The sequence below is a fragment of the Mirounga angustirostris genome, unplaced genomic scaffold (assembly GCF_029215605.1).
Source record: "Mirounga angustirostris isolate CCGP_5_RB_7025 unplaced genomic scaffold, mMirAng1.0.hap1 SCAF_1, whole genome shotgun sequence".
NCBI classification, from domain to species: Eukaryota; Metazoa; Chordata; class Mammalia; order Carnivora; family Phocidae; genus Mirounga; species Mirounga angustirostris.
The window spans coordinates 146,251,583-146,270,877 of record NW_026991709.1 but is presented as its reverse complement, the minus strand read 5'-3'; the positions used below and the strand labels follow the sequence as shown (position 1 = coordinate 146,270,877).

At 38.9% G+C, this 19,295-nt stretch overlaps 1 protein-coding gene and 1 pseudogene across 9 annotated transcripts in view; both read right to left on the bottom strand.

The window, feature by feature from the left end:
- Nucleotides 1-19,295, bottom strand: part of ULK4 (unc-51 like kinase 4) — a 599,599-nt gene that overhangs the window by 380,287 nt on the left and 200,017 nt on the right. For all 9 annotated transcript variants that reach the window (XM_064589489.1, XM_064589509.1, XM_064589506.1 and 6 more), the window contains 2 exons: nucleotides 15,160-15,211; nucleotides 14,963-15,057 (listed from right to left, as the gene is read on the bottom strand). In XM_064589489.1, coding sequence (XP_064445559.1) covers nucleotides 14,963-15,057; nucleotides 15,160-15,211 — 147 coding nt within the window. The remainder of the gene's footprint in view (nucleotides 1-14,962; nucleotides 15,058-15,159; nucleotides 15,212-19,295) is intronic.
- On the bottom strand, nucleotides 3,077-4,063 carry LOC123863917 (large ribosomal subunit protein eL32-like; annotated as a pseudogene).

The window sequence follows — 19,295 nt, the reverse complement described above, 5'->3', positions numbered from 1 at the left end:
TACCTGACAATGGATTAATATGTGGAATACAAGAAAAAAAAATCAATGGGAAAAAGATGAACAATCCCTACAACTGGAACAAGTGGTTCACAAAAGAGAATACCCAAATAGCCAACAAACGTGAGAACTACACAAACCCACTAATGATCAGAGAAATGAAAATTAGAACACTGAGATACCAATTTATACATATCCAGTTAAGAAACCACATTAATACCAGAACTTGCAAAACTGGGGTGAAATAGGTACTCACATACCACAGTAAATCAGTAAATTGGTACAACAACTTGGATAAAGAATTTCACGACACCAACCAAAGCTGAAGATGAACATACCCTACAACCTAGCAATTCCACATCTATGTGACACATTCAAAGATCCTCACTGAAGAGCTGATTTCAAGAGTTCAAAAATAGAATAGGTAAATCTCTCATCATTATATTTCATGAAAGCAATCACCTTGCAAAAAGATCTAGACGACATAATACTATGTAGCCTGAAACAATACCTATGATCTTAAATACATACTAAATGTAAATTTCAGTATTAAAAATATATTTCATCAGTTTTAGAAGAAAAAATCTAGTTCATTTTAATATCATTTTTTAATTAATAATTTTCCTTTGAATGACTGAAGGCAATTATAAATGTATCCCAGGATGATACAAATTTAATCCTTCCAATTAAGAATGATCCTTTAGAAGAAATAATAGGTAGAGGATGGTAATGAAGAAATAAAATGCTTGCTATAATATGTAAATGAAAAGTACAAGAATATTCAGAAAATTATTTGACTATTCACCTTTAATTCATATTTTTGCTGAAAAATGACAGTTGATTACATTATCAAATGAAAGCTACCCATAAAGACACAAACTGAAAAATAAAAATAAAATTACACTGAAAATGTCTGGATGCTTAGCAATTCAAGCAAAGCAAGGGAGATAAAAATTAAAAAACAGTTTCTCGGGCACCTGGGTGGCTCAGTCGTTAAGTGTCTGCCTTCGGCTCAGGTCATGATCCCAGGGTCCTGGGATCGAGTCCCACATCGGGCTCCCTGCTCGGCGGGAAGCCTGCTTCTCCCTCTCCCACTCCCCCTGCTTGTGTTCCTGCTCTCGCTATCTCTCTCTGTCAAATAAATAAATAAAATCTTTAAAAAAAAAAAAAAAACAGTTTCTCCATTTTATTTATATTCTATTCAACGACTTCATAAATCAAAATAATAAATGGTTTTCAGGAAAAGATCACTGGTTTTCAAATCATAACAAGGAAAAAGACCACATACCTTTGGCAAAATGCTCACTTAAAATTAAGCATACAATGATTTGAGCAAAAAAGAACAGTGAAAGTTAAAGTTTTAAAAAGTTACTTTGGAGCATAGAGCAAAGAAACATATTATTTAGTCCTTGGAGTAGAATTTTAGCAGAACATACAAAGAAAATTTAACAATAGAAATTTAAGAAAATAAAACATTTTGATATATTCCCATACAAATCAGAAGGCTTACTGTATCTCCTCTCAACAAAATGTAAGAAAAAAATTTGTAGAACTGATACAATTCAACATTTCTACATATATAAATACACACACACACAGAGACACACACACATAAATGATTTCAGTGAGCTCCCTTTATGTAGGTACGGGGATTTTATCACCACCACTATCAAAACTTAATAGCTACTAAGGGCTAGAAGGGAAATGAACACAAACGTAGAATAACTAACATTACATAAATTGAGATGTGTGGGTGAGCCAGATTCCTACAGAGGGGAAGGTGTATTTTGTTGTTGCCGCTGTCCTTGAAATAAATAACTGCTTAGAGTTAAATTTAAACTTTAAAAGGGCAAGCTGTAGAATAAAACAAATAAAACAAATGGTCCTGTTTATAGAAAAATATAATGTTCATGTCTATATAAACTCATAGAAAAACAGAAAAAGAAGCAGGAAAAAACCCTACAACATACTAAAGTATGAGAAGTGGTTGCGGGATTAAGTGTCCATCTATTGATGAATGGAAAAACAAAACACAGTATATCTGTGCAATGGAGTATTTTCAACCTTAGAAAGGAAGGAGATTCTGACACATACTACGACATGGATGAACTTCAAGAACATTACTGTAAGTGAAATAAGCCAAATGCAAAAGGACAAGTATTGTATGATTCCACTTACATGAGTTTCCTGGAACAGTCAAGAAACAGAAAATAGAATCTATGGTTGTGAGGGGCTGGCAGGGAGGGGGGAGTGGGGGGGTTATTGTTTAATGGGTACAGCATTTCTATTTGGGAGGATGAAGAAGTTCTGGAGATGGTAGTGGTGGTTGCTCAGCAACATGAATGTACTTAATGCCACAGAGCTGTATACTTAATAATTATTGAAGTGGTAAATTTGGGGGGGGGGGGGGGAAAGACCTAGAGATCCATCCATATGACGACTTGGGCCTTTTTTTTTTTTTCCTTTTTGAGATATTTAGAGTAATTTACTCGTAATTTATTTTGAAAACATTCAGATGAACCTTAAAACAATTACCTGGAGATATAACCTACAAGATAGCAGTCAGAGATGAGAAAGCAACTCTAAATTGAGAGAGCAGGTTGACTCATGATGACAAATTGAGCAAAAATTCTAGCCTCTGGCCCCAAATCCCTGGAGTCACAAGATCACTCATGCAGAGAGAGATAGAGGGGGACTGCTGTAAGATAAAAGACCACAGCTCCAAGGGTGCTCAAAGTGAGGCAGCAGAGCATGGCGGGGTGGGGGAACATCCCAGAAAAAGGCTCTTGGAAACACAGGATTGATGATAACTTGGGCCCAGCAGCAGGGCGAGTTTCTTTTTTAAAAATATCTTGATATCTGGGGCGCCTGGGTGGCTCAGTTGGTTAAGCAACTGCCTTCGGCTCAGGTCATGATCCTGGAGTCCCGGGATCGAGTCCCACATCGGGCTCCCTGCTCGGCAGGGGGTCTGCTTCTCCCTCTGCCCTCTTCCCTCTCGTGCTCTGTCTCTCATTCTCTCTCTCCCTCAAATAAATAAATAAAATCTTAAAAAAAAAAAATATCTTGCTATCTGTATTTCAGGACAAACGGTTTCCTATATATCCCTATGCAGTTTATTTATTTTGCCTTATGCATTTAAAAACATCTTTCCAAGAATGAGTTCACAGACTTCACCAGACTGCCAAAGGCTTCCAATGTACAAAACGCAGGAACAAACCAGAGTCGAAGCCAAGAACTCCACCCTGCTGGGCTCACTGGATTCCTGCACCCTTCCAAGCATGGGTCACTTGCCCATTATTTCCAGCCAATCCACATGGGTCCATCTTTTTTGTGTGTGTGTAGTTTTATGGTTTTATTAAATATGATACAAATATGACGTGCACAACAAGTTGTCTATTCATTTTCTTCACTGTGCAGCCTGGCGTTGGGATTGGTGACTCTGATTGCCAGCTGGGCTGCTCTTTCCACAATAGCTTTGCGGTTCTTGGAGGAGACACTGTGAGCAATCTCTGCACAGTAAGATTTGGCACATCAGCAGCACTTCAAGCCCCTTGACATTGTGGACTAGGAACTTCCGGAAGCCACTTGGCAACATGTGCTTTGTTTTCTCGTTGCTCCCATAACCAATGTTGGGCATCAAGATCTGGCCCTTGACTCTTCTGCGCACCCTATTTATTGTCAATGCCTCTGGGTTTCCGCCAGTTGCGCTTAATTTTGACATAGCGGTCTGATTGGTGCCGGATGAACTTCTTGGTCCTCTTTTTAACGATCTTGGGCTTCACCAGAGGTCTGAGGGCAGCCATGATGCCCAGTAACAGATAGCTGCCACCTCCACAGGCAGCGCCGAGGAAGCTCACATGGGTCCATCTTTAAAAATGGACCCATTTCACCAAAGAAGAGAATCCTAACAAAAGCTTCATCAAGATAAAGACAGGTGTGAACTTCTGATTAGAGCTTTTCAAATGCTAACCAACCACCTATTGAGGGCGTATTCATGCTAGCATACTTCACATACAAACTAACCTTTCCTGGGGCAGACATTAAAACCGACTCATGCATGTGCTTTTATACCTCTATGATTAAGTATTTTCAAGTAAGTTACTCTAAGTATCTCAAAATAATACGGGGAGAAACCTTAAAATGACTCATGAAATTATTTCACACTTCTCTGCTGGTAACACCCACTCCTCACCTGGGAACCCACTCAGGAGTTAATGCCTACCTGTCTTCAAGATTTAGCTCAAGAATAGAATCATCTCTAAAATTCCTCTCCAGACCCTGTCAGACTGAGTAGGGCTCTTGGCTATACCCCATGCAAACCACCAATACAGCACTCTTCAAACCATGCGTGATCCAATCTTAATTTTTCACACTGGTCTCTTCCTCCCAATCAAAACTGAACCTATTTCGAGCTGGGTCTGATTCTAGCTCACTAGTGTATTCTCGGTGCTTTATTTTGAAGAGGTGGTTTACAAAAGGTACTTTACTATAAATATATGAGTGATAAATACGTAAGTAAACCAAAAACTTAAAATTTTTGGGGGGTCCACTCATTACATCACTGCTATAACTCTATTCATATTAATTCATCCCATTAATATGAATAGGGTATTAAAAAAATGTTTTGAAACCTAAAACGTATTTGTTCGGGTGCCTCAGTGGCTCAGTCGGTTAAGCATCTGCCTTCAGTTCAGGTCATGATCCCAGGGTCCTGGGATCAAGCCCCACATTGCGCTCCCTGCTCAGTGGGAAGCCTGCTTCTCCCTCTCCCACTCCCCCTGCTTGTGTTCCCTCTCTTGCTGTCTCTCTGTCAAATAAATAAATAAAATCTTTAAAAAAATAAAATAAAAGGTATTTGTTCTACACAATGGCAATTTCTTTTAAAAAAGAAAGGAAAGAAAAACCTAATTTGACTTTGTATCCTAGGTGTCAGCTGAGGTCACCCCAAACTTTAATTTTAAATAAAACTCTCAGGCCTGAATGCTATAAGAAATCTCCAGTCCTCTCCCAGATTTCGAGGAATGTACAGTAGTTTATTTACTTTTCCATGCTTCACTGCCGACTCCAAGATTTTACATACTCTACTATTTTATTAGCTTCTCACCTTCTCCTGCTGTTTGCTTCAGAGAAGCTGACTATACAGATGAGCGGTGGTCAGACTATCTGTGACAATTAGGACCCTGCCCCACAGCCTCCACAGGAAGCCAAATCACACCTGCTGCAATCAGCTCAGGATGGTCAGGGCATGGTGGATGACTGCCAGCTTCACTGTGTTTTGCACCCTTTACTCCCCTCCCCAACTCAAGACTGGCCAGAGAAAGCCAAATATGCTTCCCTAACCAATCCCATAGGAGGCCCTATTTCTCATTAGTATGTCTCCAGCTCCCCCATGCCAACCAAGATATGCCTTCAGCCTTCCCATTTTTTTTTTTTTACCCTAAAGTTTTTACACCCTCTGCCCGCCTTTGAGTCTCTGCCAAATGCAAGTGATGGTGCTAACTTCTTTGCTACAGCAAGCTCTGAATCCACAGCCTCTGCTTGTCATCATTCAGGTGGTCTTCCCTGATCTCCACCTTCCTCATGGTACCATATGAACCAGATGCAGAACATAGTCCCTTTTTAAGGACTGAATTTAAAATCTCACAAGTTGTCAGTAGGTACACCGGACTTCACTGAGGGCTCAGGGTGATGCAGATTTTATAACATCAACACCGACAATCTGCAATTAAATATTAAACATCTGGTTTTTGGTTGTGTTTGAATCACCTGCACCTTTTTGTTTTACTAAGCTTCTCCCCCCCACCACCCCAAGCTCTGGGGATCCTGCCCTGTTGCCTGTCTCTTCTAGGCTCCCCCTTTGTTCCTGCCTTTTTTCCTCTTTTCTACTCTCACTCAGCCCACCCAATGCCTGTTCATTATTTACGCAAATTTTACTTATCCTGCCATCCCCACCCTTGTCTATCCAGGCTTCGAGGCGGCTCCTAGATCCCTACCTACAAAGGAAGCAGAAGTCCAATACAGACCCATCTATGGTTTAATGGTTATTAAAAAGCCACGAAAATGTTCCAAGGTGACAGCTTTTCTCGGTCTTCCAGCAGACCATACTGCCCGACATGCAAAGAGGAGGTCCGCCTCCACATAATCTGAGACCCACACCCCTCCCAGAGATCTCTGTCCATTCTCTCTTCCAAATATACTTTTAAACAGCATTCGTGTGTTATTTCCTTTCTTAACACCTCCTGATTTTTTTTATTAAGTTTGTAATTTTAATTCCAGTGTAGTTAACATACAGTGTTATATTAGTGTCAGGTGTATGACTTAACGATTCAACAATTCTATACATAACACCCCTTGATTTTTATCTAAACCTGGAGCTAAGTTCCCTTAGCAGCGGAGAAATTCAAATCCTGTATCATACCAACACAAAGAATGATTATTTGTTAATCATGTTACAAAATGCTTCTGGATTTTAAAATCATATATGGGGAATGCAGTCTGACTCAGGATAAAACTCAATCTGCATTTTGAGAAGTCACATTATAAAGGTATGCTTTCATGACAATCCAATGCCAAATGGCAACAATGCAGCAGAGTAATAAAGAAGAGAGGAAAGCGGCAAAAACCTAAAAACCCTCTTTACCAAATCACTTTCAAGTCACAGTGAGGAAACCATGAGAACAATATCAGATGCTGTGTATGACAAAGAAAGTGTTCTACACCTTCAGTTGGCTTTGTTCACTGGTACGGGGTCTCCCTGTTAAAAACAAGAGACTGAACCATCGGAGACAATATACAGTACCTTCACAGTACCTTTTGCTGCTGTGAAGTTAGATGGTTTGTTCATCAGTGCTCTCCTCTTCTCGAATCTTCCGCAGAATTTATAAACAACATACACACCATTTAAGTAAATACCACTGCAACTCTAATCAAGCTCCCCTGCACTAATGACTTCGATCATGAAATTTCCCCATTTGTTACTTATTTTAGTTGTAGAGATAATACACCTGTGTATAGAGCAATCCAAGGAATTTTAATATTTAATTAATGCTTGCAGCATTGCTTTCTTATTAAACAAAGACATTCGTCTGTGGTGGAGGTCATTTAAGGACATGTCCTAAAAACAGAGTTGTATTTCACTTTTTTAAAAAATGCAGATTCCCAAGTCTAGGGACTTTTTATTTCTTTGCTCCAAAACTGGGCAAAAGCCCATATTCAAACACTCTGTGTGCATGTATGCACATGTTGCTGCTAATGATCCTCAGTGCCCCAAAAGAAATGAATACCTGTGGCTTAGGGATGCTACTGACAGCGCTGGGACACTTAAGCTAAACAATCACAAAGGCATTGAAATGTGTAAATAACACTCACATGGCTAAACCTTTACTTCACTTGTTCTTAAAGCCAGTGATGGCCAAGGTGATACTTTATCATTTAACAGACTTATTTTCCATTTTAAGAAATGATGAACATGCAGCTCAGCAGTTTTAAACTGTAAATAACCATGTAACCATATTCAAATTTTCTTCTTTTCACCAAGAAAAAAGCAACAATCTAACCTATGGAAAGTGTATTTCTGAAATAATCATTTATGACGAAAGTATGCTTCATACTGTTATTTTTGTAGAGGGGTGTTTTTCCTATTTTTTTTTTTAATTTTATAAAGGAAAGTACATCATTTGAAAAGTGAAGTTTACTATTCTAGGCACTCAATTAAAATTCTTATCCTACATTTGAAAATTAATCACCACTTCCTTCATTGCAGCAGACCTTGGAAAATCTGGTGCCCCTGACAGCACAGTAATTAACATGTTCACACCAACTGCCAGTCCCCTTTCCTCCACATGAAGTAAGTGAACATACAGGGAAAACATGCCTAAGACATGAATTCTACCTCTGCTAATGGCAAAGCGGGTCATACAGAACACCCCTTTTAAGGAGAACAACTAAGAAAACTAGACACAACTTCCTTAAATCTTCTTTACAATATTAAATACCTAAACAGATGTTAAGGAATTCCCAAGGCACAAGAGAGTGGCAATATTTCAGAAGACTGGCCTTTGCTATTGGCAATACCGGGACTGGGAGACACAGGCAGTCTCGTATACTACTGGGAGGAAAGCAAAATAGTAAACCCTGGGCATTTATCCTTTGATCCCACAATCACTGCTCTGCAAATATGCCCTGAAGATACACCTCCAACAACAAGAAACTGCATACGCATGAAGTTATTTGTTTATAACTGAAAAATATTATATACTACCTAAACATCCCAACACATGAGATGGGTTGAATAACCTACGACCCACATACACACGTGGAGTACTACACGGATCCAATGAAGAAACAGGAAGAGCTCTATGAACTGAAATGGAGTAATTTCCAACATCCATTATGAAATGAAAAAGTAAAGTGCAAAAGAATATATATGTTATCTTTTATATAAGAAAGAAGCAGAAATAAGACATCTGTTCTCCTCACAAAAAAGAAACACTGAAGGAGAAACCAGAAAACAATGAAGCCAGCTACCTGTAAGAGTAGGGAAGGCAAAAGGGATATATGCCCAGGGGAAGGAAATGACACTGTTCTGAATACATCTTTTTCTATAGCTTTGGCTTTTGGAAGCATGTTAATCTTATACATATTCAAAAAATAAAATCAAAAAGCATAGGAAGGGGAAAAGAAAACCTACAATTGAAAGCAAACTGAAAACAAATCAGCTGCATTTCAGATGAGCATGATAACCACACTACAAGGGGAGGAAAGGAACCAATCCCAGTACCTTATGAACACAGCATTGAGTATACAGCCCGAGTCTTGCTTGGGTGACATATGGGAGGCAGAGGAGAGGTAGGAATTCCCTCCCTGATTCCCTGATTTCATTAGGTTTGTTTTTGTATTGTTGAGGGTAAAGCAATTCTGTAATAATTTCAGATGCATTATATAATTAAGCAAATGAGAGAATGTGATGTTGTTGGAAGCCAGAATTTTTACAAAGGAAGAAGGGACACACAAATATGAAATGGGGGAAGGCAAGAAAGAACCATGTGGACAAGGCCTGGATTTGAAGGTATTAATGTGAACTCATGATTTCAAAATACATATGTGTATGTGTGTACATACAAGTATATGCAAGCATGCATATGAGTGTCATGTGTATTCATATGTGTATATACATGTATCCATTTCCTAGCTCTATGTATGCCTTTCCTAGAAGCTAAGACATCCTAGAAAGGAGGAGCACACTTAGGGCCCTAACTAACTAATGACACCTCCCATGAAAAGGAGCCAGGGCTCCTCAGAGAACTGACTGGGAAATGACTGGGCCAGGGCAGGGAAGCTAGAAGCTGAAGCAAGAAGATCTTGTGCCAGAAAGTTTTTTAAAAAATCACTCAAAAAATGATGGGGTATGTCACAAGGACACAGCAGCCAACTTGAAAGGCTTTACACTGGCCAACTCTGGTATAATTTGAGCGCCAAAGTAATTTTAGTAATGAAGCCATTGATAAAAACAGGAATCTGTGGTACATTGAATGATGGCAGACAGAAAGATGTCCACCATCCTTATCCCTGAAACCTGATCATTCCTGGTCTTACACAGCAGAAATGATTTTGTAGACATGATTACATCAAGGATCTTGAGGTTTTTATCCTGGATCAGACAGGTGGGCTGAATGTAATAACAAGATCTCCTTAGAAGAGGGAGAAAGGAGGGTCAGAGTCAGAGAAAGAGATGTGTCGACAAAAGCAAAGGCCAGTGGGGCGCCTGGGTGGCTCAGTCGGGTTAAGTGTCTGACTCTTGGTTTCGGCTCAGGTCATGATCTCAGGGTTCGAGATCGAGCCCCGCGTCAGGCTCTGCACCGGGCCTAGAGCCTGCTTAAGATTCTCTCTAGGAAAAAAAAAAAAAAATGCAGAGGTCAGAGAGAGTGCTACACTGCCATCCTTGAAGATGGAAGAAGGAGCCATAAGCCAAGGAATAGAGGCAGCCCCTGGAGGCCGGAAAAGGCAAGGAAAAAGAATTTTCCCTTACTGCTTCCAAAAGGAACACAGGTATGCTGACATCTTGATTTTAACCTTATAGACCCGTTTTGTACTTCAGACCTACAAAACCCTAACATAATAAATCTGTGTTGTTTTAAGCCACTTAAGTTTTGATAATTTGTTACAGAAGCAATAGGAAACTAATACAGAATACAAGTCCATACCAGTGATTAATAGATATGCTAATTCATATTAGTTACTTTGCAAAAAAACAAAAAAAATGCTTATATTTGCCAAGCTCTAAATACTTTTTAACTTATCTATGAAAAATATTTTTATATTTATGTAACCTTTTTAATTCAATAAAACATACATAAAGGTATACTAATCCTAGGCTTATGTCTCAGTTAACTTTCACAAGATGAACAGATTCATGTTAACTAGCACCTGGATCAAAACGAGACTTTACCAGACATTACAAAACCCCCTTGTAGTTCCTTCCAGTCACCACCTGCCCCAGGAATAACCACTATCCTAACTTGTAATAGACAAACCTGTTTTTAAATTTAATGCAACTGGTACTATGATATTTTGTATTTGCCATCTTTGTCTCATTATTAACATTGTGAGATTTATCCATGTTCTTAATTATAACTATAAATCATTTTCTTTGCTACATAGTACTCCGTCATGGGACTAAACCGTAATTTATCTATCAGACTGTTGATAATGGACATTTGGATAGTTTCCTGTTTGGAGTTACGAGCATCCTTCTATATGTATTTTAGTGAACATATGCTCACATTTCTATTGAATGTATATTTAGAGGTGAAATTGCTGACTCATGGTATATACTATATTCAGCTTCAGTAGCTACTACCTGTTTTCCAAAATATCTGTACCAATTTACATTCCCACGCTCTATATCCTCACCAACTCTTAATTTAAAAATCTGGTTTAATTAAAGGTAAATTACTTAATATTTATAAGCCTCCAAGGCTTTAGCTTAAAACTTTACAAAAGGGCAGGATTTCACTTTTTAAAAAAAGGGGGGGGATTATGACTTAGCTTAGTTTTTTAGTTAAAGAAACTGAAATATATTTTAGGTGACTTAACTATATTATTGCCAGAATTTTCTAATAAAGAATCACCTTTATTTTTCCCTTTGCTATTAGTAAACCACCATGAATGGGAACAAATTCTTTATACAATCCAAATCATTGTGTATTTCTGACTACTCTGTAGCCCACACTATTGATTTCCAACTCTGAGGAACTAAGTGGTCTAAACTCTGGAAAGAATCTGAGTTAAGCAATTGTGCTCATCAAGAATTAAATGCATGTAATCACTTCCATATACTAAAATACTGATCAGCAGCCTTGAACACAATTTGTGCTAATATTTCAAACAATGTTATGCTCCTTGCAGTGCTGGATCTTCAATTTCATGTATTCCAGTCATGCTCAAGAAGAGATAATTAGAAGATTTCCCATGGGTTATAGCATTAGAAAGTTGTTTTTTTTTTTATGAAGCCCATGAGTTGCAATGGTACCTTTCCTATCATAATATGGGCTCTAGTTATTATGATGGCATTTCATGTTTTGTAAATAAACTAATTAAATGCCTACATATATGTAAGTACAGATACTTGTAAATACTGGATCTTAACATATTCTCCATGAGGTTACTGTTCACTGGGATAAAGACTCAATAAGCAACACTGGAGCAAGTACGAGCTCAATGAAAGACTCAGAAATCATTGCTGAGAAAGTGACCATCACAGAGTTTCTGGTAATAATGGGTATGATTATTTGGATTAACCCTCTCACTGAAAATAGTGCAAGATGCCAGGTAAAATATAAAAAAAAACAAAATCTTAAAAGTATTTGAGATCTGAAAAAGACAGCAGGGGAACTTTCAGACCAATCTCCTGAATGAAAGCCTTAACTAGTGAGTGGAGTAGACCACGTGAGCACAGAGCTGATAGTGCTGCGGAGGTAAGGACCAGGAACACAGGCGCACGCTCCGCGGGAGCCACCAGGGCCAGGCAGAAAAGTGTGAGTCCAGAACCTCCCAGCCTATGCAGTTTTGTATCATCTCCTACCCTGAGCTGGGCACTGAGAAGGGGGTGGGGGATTACACTCTCGGAGTAAGAGAGAAATCATTCTAGTGATATAGTGATCGAGTCACCAAGCCCTCCACACACAATCACACTCCTGGGAACTGCTGAGGAGGCTGCCCTGGGAAGTTAGGATCTCAGACCTATAGTCTATTTTACTTAAAGGTCTGTATTTTACTTAAAGAGAGCTGCTTTTTAAGTTCAGCCTTTAATAAGTTAATATGCATAATGTAAATTTTAGGGTAAGCAGTAAAAAAAGAGGGAGTACCTAAATACTAACATTCTACAGAGAAAAAAAATTTTTTTTAAGATTTTTATTTATTTATTTGACAGAGACACAACAAGAGAGGGAACACAAGCAGGGGGAGTGGGAGAGGGAGAAGCAGGCTTCCTGCCGAGCAGGGAGCCCGATGTGGGACTCGATCCCAGGACCCTGGGATCATGACCTGAGCCAAAGGCAGACGCTTAACCGACTGAGCCACCCAGGCGCCCCTACAGAGAAAATTTAATGAAAAAAAAAAAGTAAGTCATTAGGAAGGAAGATAAATTGGAGGTGAGAAAAGAGAAAATATGTATGACAAAGTCTGAAAGAAGATGGTACAATGAAGCCCAATATACTAACAATTACAGTCAATGTAAATGGAGTACATGCTCCATGTTAAATAAAGTTAAATACTGGTCAAATTCGATTTTTTAAAAATGCTATACAATATTTACATGACACAGATCTAAAATATAAGGAAAGAGCTGTTGGAAGGAAAAAAATGAAAGAGCTGTATCAGCAAATATAAAGCAAAAGAAAGTATGTGTGATTATATTAAACGAGACAGAAGAGGCCTTAAGGCAAAAAGCATAACTGGAAATCAAGGTCACTTCACAATGAAACAAAGGTAATTTCATAAAATGACACAAGAATTTTAAATTTTCATGCACCTAATAACATGGCTTCAAAATACCTAAAATAAAAACAATTACATAAGGAGAAATAAATTCATAATGGCCTTAAAGGAGACTTATACACACCTCTCTCAGTAAGTTATAGAAAAATGACACAGAAGTCAAAATCAAAATCACAGAAATACCTTGACGGGCATTTCATAAACAAATATTCTCGAACAGCCAATAAACATTTGAAAAATAATTCAGCCTCATTAGTAGTCTTGATCCTACCATTTAAAACTATGGTGAAATATCACTATATATTCATTCATGAAAAGCCTGAAATAACAGGAGTTGAGAAGGATGTGGGGATCAGGTACTGCACTGCTGGTGTGAATATAAACTAATACCACCTCTTGGAAAACACTATGGCATTTTCTAGACAAAATGAGTTTTTAAATATTCTATAACCACTAATTCCATTCCTAAGTATGTATCCTAGAAATACTGCATGCTTACGTGGTGCCAAATACAAAAACAAGAATCTCCACAGCAATATTTTGTAAATGTCAAAAGCCAGAAAGAGCCTAACATCTACCAAGAAAAAAATAAGTAAATTGTGATATCTGCATAGACTCAGATTTCAACACTGGGATACAATACACTGATGAAAAATTAAACCATAAAGATACTTAACAACACAGATATTCTACAAACACTGAGCAGAAAAAGCGAGTCACAAATGAACACATAATATTGATACAAAGTACAAAAGCAGACAAAACCAATCTATATTGTTTAGGAATGCATACACAGGCCTACAAAGGAATACATGGGAATGATTACTATGAAAGTCAGAATAGTGGCCCCTCTCTTGGGAGGAAAGGAATCATGACGGAGGGGAATTCAGGGCTATGGTCATGGTTTTTTAACCAAGTGGCAATTTCTCAAGCACTGGCTTTGCAACTATTTGTTAAACCACACACGTTTTAAGGCACTTTTAAAGAGGAGAAGAAGGAGAAGAAAACAATCATAAATTGGTAGAAATTTTCTACCCTTAGAAAATAATTATTCCCTCTCTCTTGAAACATGTGTCCTCAGAGTCCCCAGATGCCATGTAAGAAATCAGGCCACCCTGAAGTCACTCTGCTGGAGAGACCACATAGAGGATGGAGAGAGTGCCTGAAGAGTCCCAGCTGGAGGCAGACATGTGAGTGCATGAGTCCTCAGATGATTCCAGTCCCAGGCACCACTGACTACAAGAACTTGAAAGACCCCAAGTTAGAACTGCCTTACTGAGTTCAGTCAACCCCTAGAACCACTAGAGAAAATAGGAAAATGATAACTAGGGTACTCATCCTACCTGGCTTCTCTTCTTGAGGCTTTCTGTGAGTGAGAATGAAATCACATAGCCTCTCCTCCCTCCTCTAAAGTCAGCGCTCAACCCACCTAAGGATGGCTCTAAGGCAGAGCTTCTGAAATGTGTGCAATTTCACTGCCCAGAAGACATCTGGCAATTTGTAAAGACCTTTCTGTTTGTCACTGAAGGGGGAAGGAGTAGGTGCTACCCACATCTAGTGGGTAGAGGCCAGGGACACTGCTAAACATCCTACAATGCCCAGGAGAGCCACCACAAGGAACAGTCCATCCCCAAATGCCCATAGTGCCAAGACTGAGAAACTCTGCTCTAAGAGTTTATGTGGTTGGGTACAACAAATAACCAGCAAAGAAGCAAGAAGAAGCAAGCTGGGGGTAAGGTGTGGACCAGAAGGGAAACAGACTAATGAGCATAGGCAATCCCAAAGAAGTCAACAAGGAGGGAAGACACTTCTTATGTTCATCTTATCGGGGGGGGGGGGGGGGCAGCTTTTCTGAATGGTTATTTCATGTGAGGAACATACATGAACCAAACATATGTAAATTAATCTTTTTACATACAGAATTACCAAGTAAACAAAAAAATTTTTCTCACAAGCTGTCGGAACTGACCGTAGAGCAATAGTCTTTCAACAAAATAGGATACTGTATTATTGCTTCAAAAGCCGACAACGTGATCTTGATAAATTCTTCTGATGCCATCAGTCCTAGGGATATAGTTAATTATTACAGGTGTTGATTTTCATGTGCAAAATCATGATATCAAAGTATCTCAAACAAAGACGTAAACTGTCCCATGGTCTACTCACCTATAGCTCCATCTATGTTCGTTTCTCCTGAGTCTACAGATTTAATATGACTCTGTAAAATATAAAAATTAATAAGTGAAGATTTCAAAATAACTCTGAAAGAAAATATAGATAATGTTTTCCCCAAAACAGCACCTATCCTTCTTACTGAAATAATTCCTGGAAGGTATTACATACCATATACAATTTATTAAACTCTATAATCGTCTTAAAATATGATCATATGAAATAATATATATATATATTATAAACCATAGTCATTTTTAAACATACAGATCACTATCCATGATATTTAATGTTGGAATAAATTCAATAGAAATAAAAGCACAGAAAGATCAACCTATAAAAGTGAGGAAAATCCAATTAATACATAACCATTTCCAATATGCTACACTTACTCACTCGCTACCTTGGATGTTAGTAATCAGGTGAAACAATCCTCTCAAAGGAAGGTCAAGCCTTATCTACCCTGAGTGCACATTGCATCGAGATGCAGTAGTTCAAGGACTGCCTTCAAAGTTCACCACTGTTGTTAGTCCCTCTTATATATGTCCTACCCCAACCCCAAACCCAGCCCCATCCGTGCAGGATGACCCCCAACTCTGTTCTAGAGGCAGGCCTACGCAGCTCGGCTATGAGCTCCCTGCATGAGTTTCCCAGTCCCCAGCTGAACGCACCACACAGAAGAGGTACTCTGTGAACACGATCTGAATGAAACAGTAATAATAAGCAGCGTGGCCATGTTGGTGATGTGCGGAAACACTGCAACAGAGTTCTGGCCCCCAGCTCATAAAAGAATACATATATAATATTTTATATATAATAACAAATAGCAAATAAAGTATAAAATTACCCTGGAATAGAAAAAAACAAATAAGCAATCAGTCTGGAGGGAAAATGAGTCTACTTGGTCCAATGGTTCTTCTCAAAATACTTGGTAAAGTTATTCACTAAAATACTAAAGTACAGTAACAACTATATATAACAATATAAAAGAACATATGTGTAGGCTTTTGTGCTATAAAAAAATAAAGAAAAATAAAGAAAATCCTTAAACTCATATTTGAGTTAAGAACTAAGACATTCCAGGGGCACCTAGGTCAGTCAGTCAGTTGAGCATCCAACTCTTGATCTCAGGGTTGTGAGTTCAAGCCCTACACTGGGCTCCATGCTATACTTAAAAAAAAAAAAAAAAAAGAACTAAGACATTCCCAATTCTTTGCATGAGCTTCCTCACCCCATGTCATGTTTTTGGAGATAACCACTGTCATGAATTTATCATTTCCTTGGCATTTTTAAATAATTTTACTAGACTTGTGTCCCTAAATTGTATACTGTTTGTGTATTTTTGAACTTCACTGAAATGGTATCAAACTGTACACAGTTTATACAAATAGGACAGTATATAGCCATTAAAATGTGGGGAAAAAAGAAATTTTTAAAGTTATGGGAAAATACTTATGAGTCAAAATTAAAGAGAAAAAAAACTGGGGTGGCTGGGTGGCTCAGTCAGTTAAGCATCTGACCCGGTTCTGGCTCAGGTCATGATCTCAGGGTTTTGAGATCAAGCCCGGCATGGGGCTTCCCACACTCAGCAGGGAGTTTACTTCCCCTCTCCCTCTGCCCCTCCCCCTGCTTGCTCTCTCTCTCACTCTAATAAAATAAAATCTTTTAAAAAGTTAAATAGAAAAAAGAATACAAATCTATATACACACAGCATAATCTCAACCACATGTATCAGTGTAGGTCATATACATATATGTTACACATACAGTTTTCTACACACAGATGCATATATATGAATTGAAAACACTCTAAGTAAATAACAATATGTTAACAATAGGGTTGTTTCTGAGAGTGGTGAAGTTATGGGTGCTTTCTCCTTCAAATCTCACTATAATTTTCTACATTTTCTTGAATAAGCATATATTTTATAATTTAAATAAGCACAAATTGCCTTTAAGACAAAATCTCAAAGACATATGCTCTTTGAAAGCTGAACATATGAGACACTTTAAATTTTTTTCAGTCTATGACTACAAAAACAAAAAAAGATTAAAAAAGAGGGGTGCCTGGGTGGCTCAGATGGTTAAGCGTCTGCCTTCAGCTCAGGTCATGATCCCAGGGTCCTGGGATCGAGTCCCGCGTCGGGCTCCTGGCTCGGCGGGGAGTCTGCTTCTCCCTCTCTCTCTGCCTCTCCCACTGCTCATGCTCTCTCTGTATCTCTGTGTCTCAAATGAATAAATAAAATCTTTAAAAAAAAAAAAAGATTAAAAAAGAAATAACCATAATAAATAATAAAATAAAATTTTAAAAAGGTAAGGTAAGCCTGTCATGCTAATTTGGCTGTAATAGTTTCACAAAATTCCAAACTGGGCACATAACTTTTGCTGAGTACATACGGATTTGATGTTGAATAAAATATTCAAAGAAAGATGTCTTTTGACTTAAATAAATCTATTTAAAGATCTGCGGATTACTAAGTAAAGAAAGAAGGCACAGCACAGTATTTATACTATCATCTCTCCTGTGTATATATTTTTAAATATAGATCATACACAAACACAGATGAGGACAAAAATTCTGGAGGAAGAAATCAAAGGAAAGCACTAACAGAGGTGCTGGCCTGGGAGGTGGGCTTTCACGCTTCATTTTCTGCCCTTCTGCACTGTTGGAATTTTCTAGCCATATATGTGTACTAATTTTTTTTCTTTTTGGGGGGTGCCTGGGTGGCTCAGTCATTAAGCATCTGCCTTCGGCTCGGGTCATGATCCCAAGGTCCTGGGATCGAGCCCCACTTCGGGCTCCCTGCTCAGCGGGAAGCCTGCTTCTCCCTCTCCCACCCACCCCCCACCCCCCGCTTGTGTTCCCTCTCTCGCTGTGTCTCTCTCCAATAAATAAATAAAATCTTTAAAAAAAATTTTTTTCTTTTTTAATGTCATGAAGGATTATCTAGATAGTGAAATTATGGGCTTCTTTTAACTTATTTTCTTCCTTATACTTCCTGTTTAATTAAAAAAAAATCCCTCCTGAATGTTTCATTGATTTACCAATTTTAATGTCTTTTGATACATTTCTTCTTCTAGTAAGCATGAAGGTGTATAAATTAGGAAAATAAGCTAGATGCACCAGTGCGCAGAGAGAGGGCTCACTTGAGATAAGCAGTCATGAATTTAAAGTGAGACCAGTTACAAAAAAATAAAGAAAAAGAAAAAAAAATTAAGTGAGCCCAGTTATTTCATTGAGTTTTTCTCTAGCCATATTTAGCCCCTCAAAGCAGGAGGTAGAAAATTACATTGGGCCAGAATTAGGGTTTGCCAGAGGACGACACTGGAGGAAGAAAGCAAAGGGAGTTACAGGTTTGTGTAAGGCAATAACAGGGGCTGAACAAGGGACTCAAAGCTGAGTGAAGAGAAAAGTGAAGTCGTTGGCCCTTGAGAGGGCAGGATGGTGAGCGGAAAGTGCTAAGACCAATTTAAGTCCAGAGGAATCGAAGGGCTGCTGGACATGGGGAGCAGAGGAAGTGAGGTGAAGATCAATGGTGGTGGCCAGACAGCAAGGCGCTGGAAAGGTCATGGGTGCAGACAGCTGAGAGAGGGAAGACAAACTCCTGAGGGAAGAGGTGCTGGAGAGGCTGAGAGGTCAAGGTGTTGGAAGGATGGTCCATAGTGAAGTCTGGCTTTCCAAGAACGTGGACAGATGCAGCACGGAGACGTTAGCAGTGAGCTCAGTGCTGGAAGATTCCGAGGAATGAGGGGCAATGATCCAGGAATCTGTATGAGCACGGCACAGGGCGTAACACAGGCCACCTTCTGACGGCACAATCTTCAAAGCTGGGAGTTTTAGCAGAGAAGCAGAAAGGAGGGACACCTGCCCCACAGCCAGGCTCCCTGGGTGGAGGAGTAGGGGGCAGAAAATGGCACCATCTAGAAGGAAAAGCTGCACCTCCAGGGCAGACTGGTGCTCTGCAATATCATTCAGTACTTCAAAGAAGCTGGGAATGAGCTCCTGCAGCAAACTATGTATATGATTTAACTCATGGTTCATAAAAAGCGGGGGGGGGGGGGACCTCATAATAGGAACACCTGTGTGGCAGTGAACAAGTACATAGTATCATATTTTTAAAAATGTAAGAT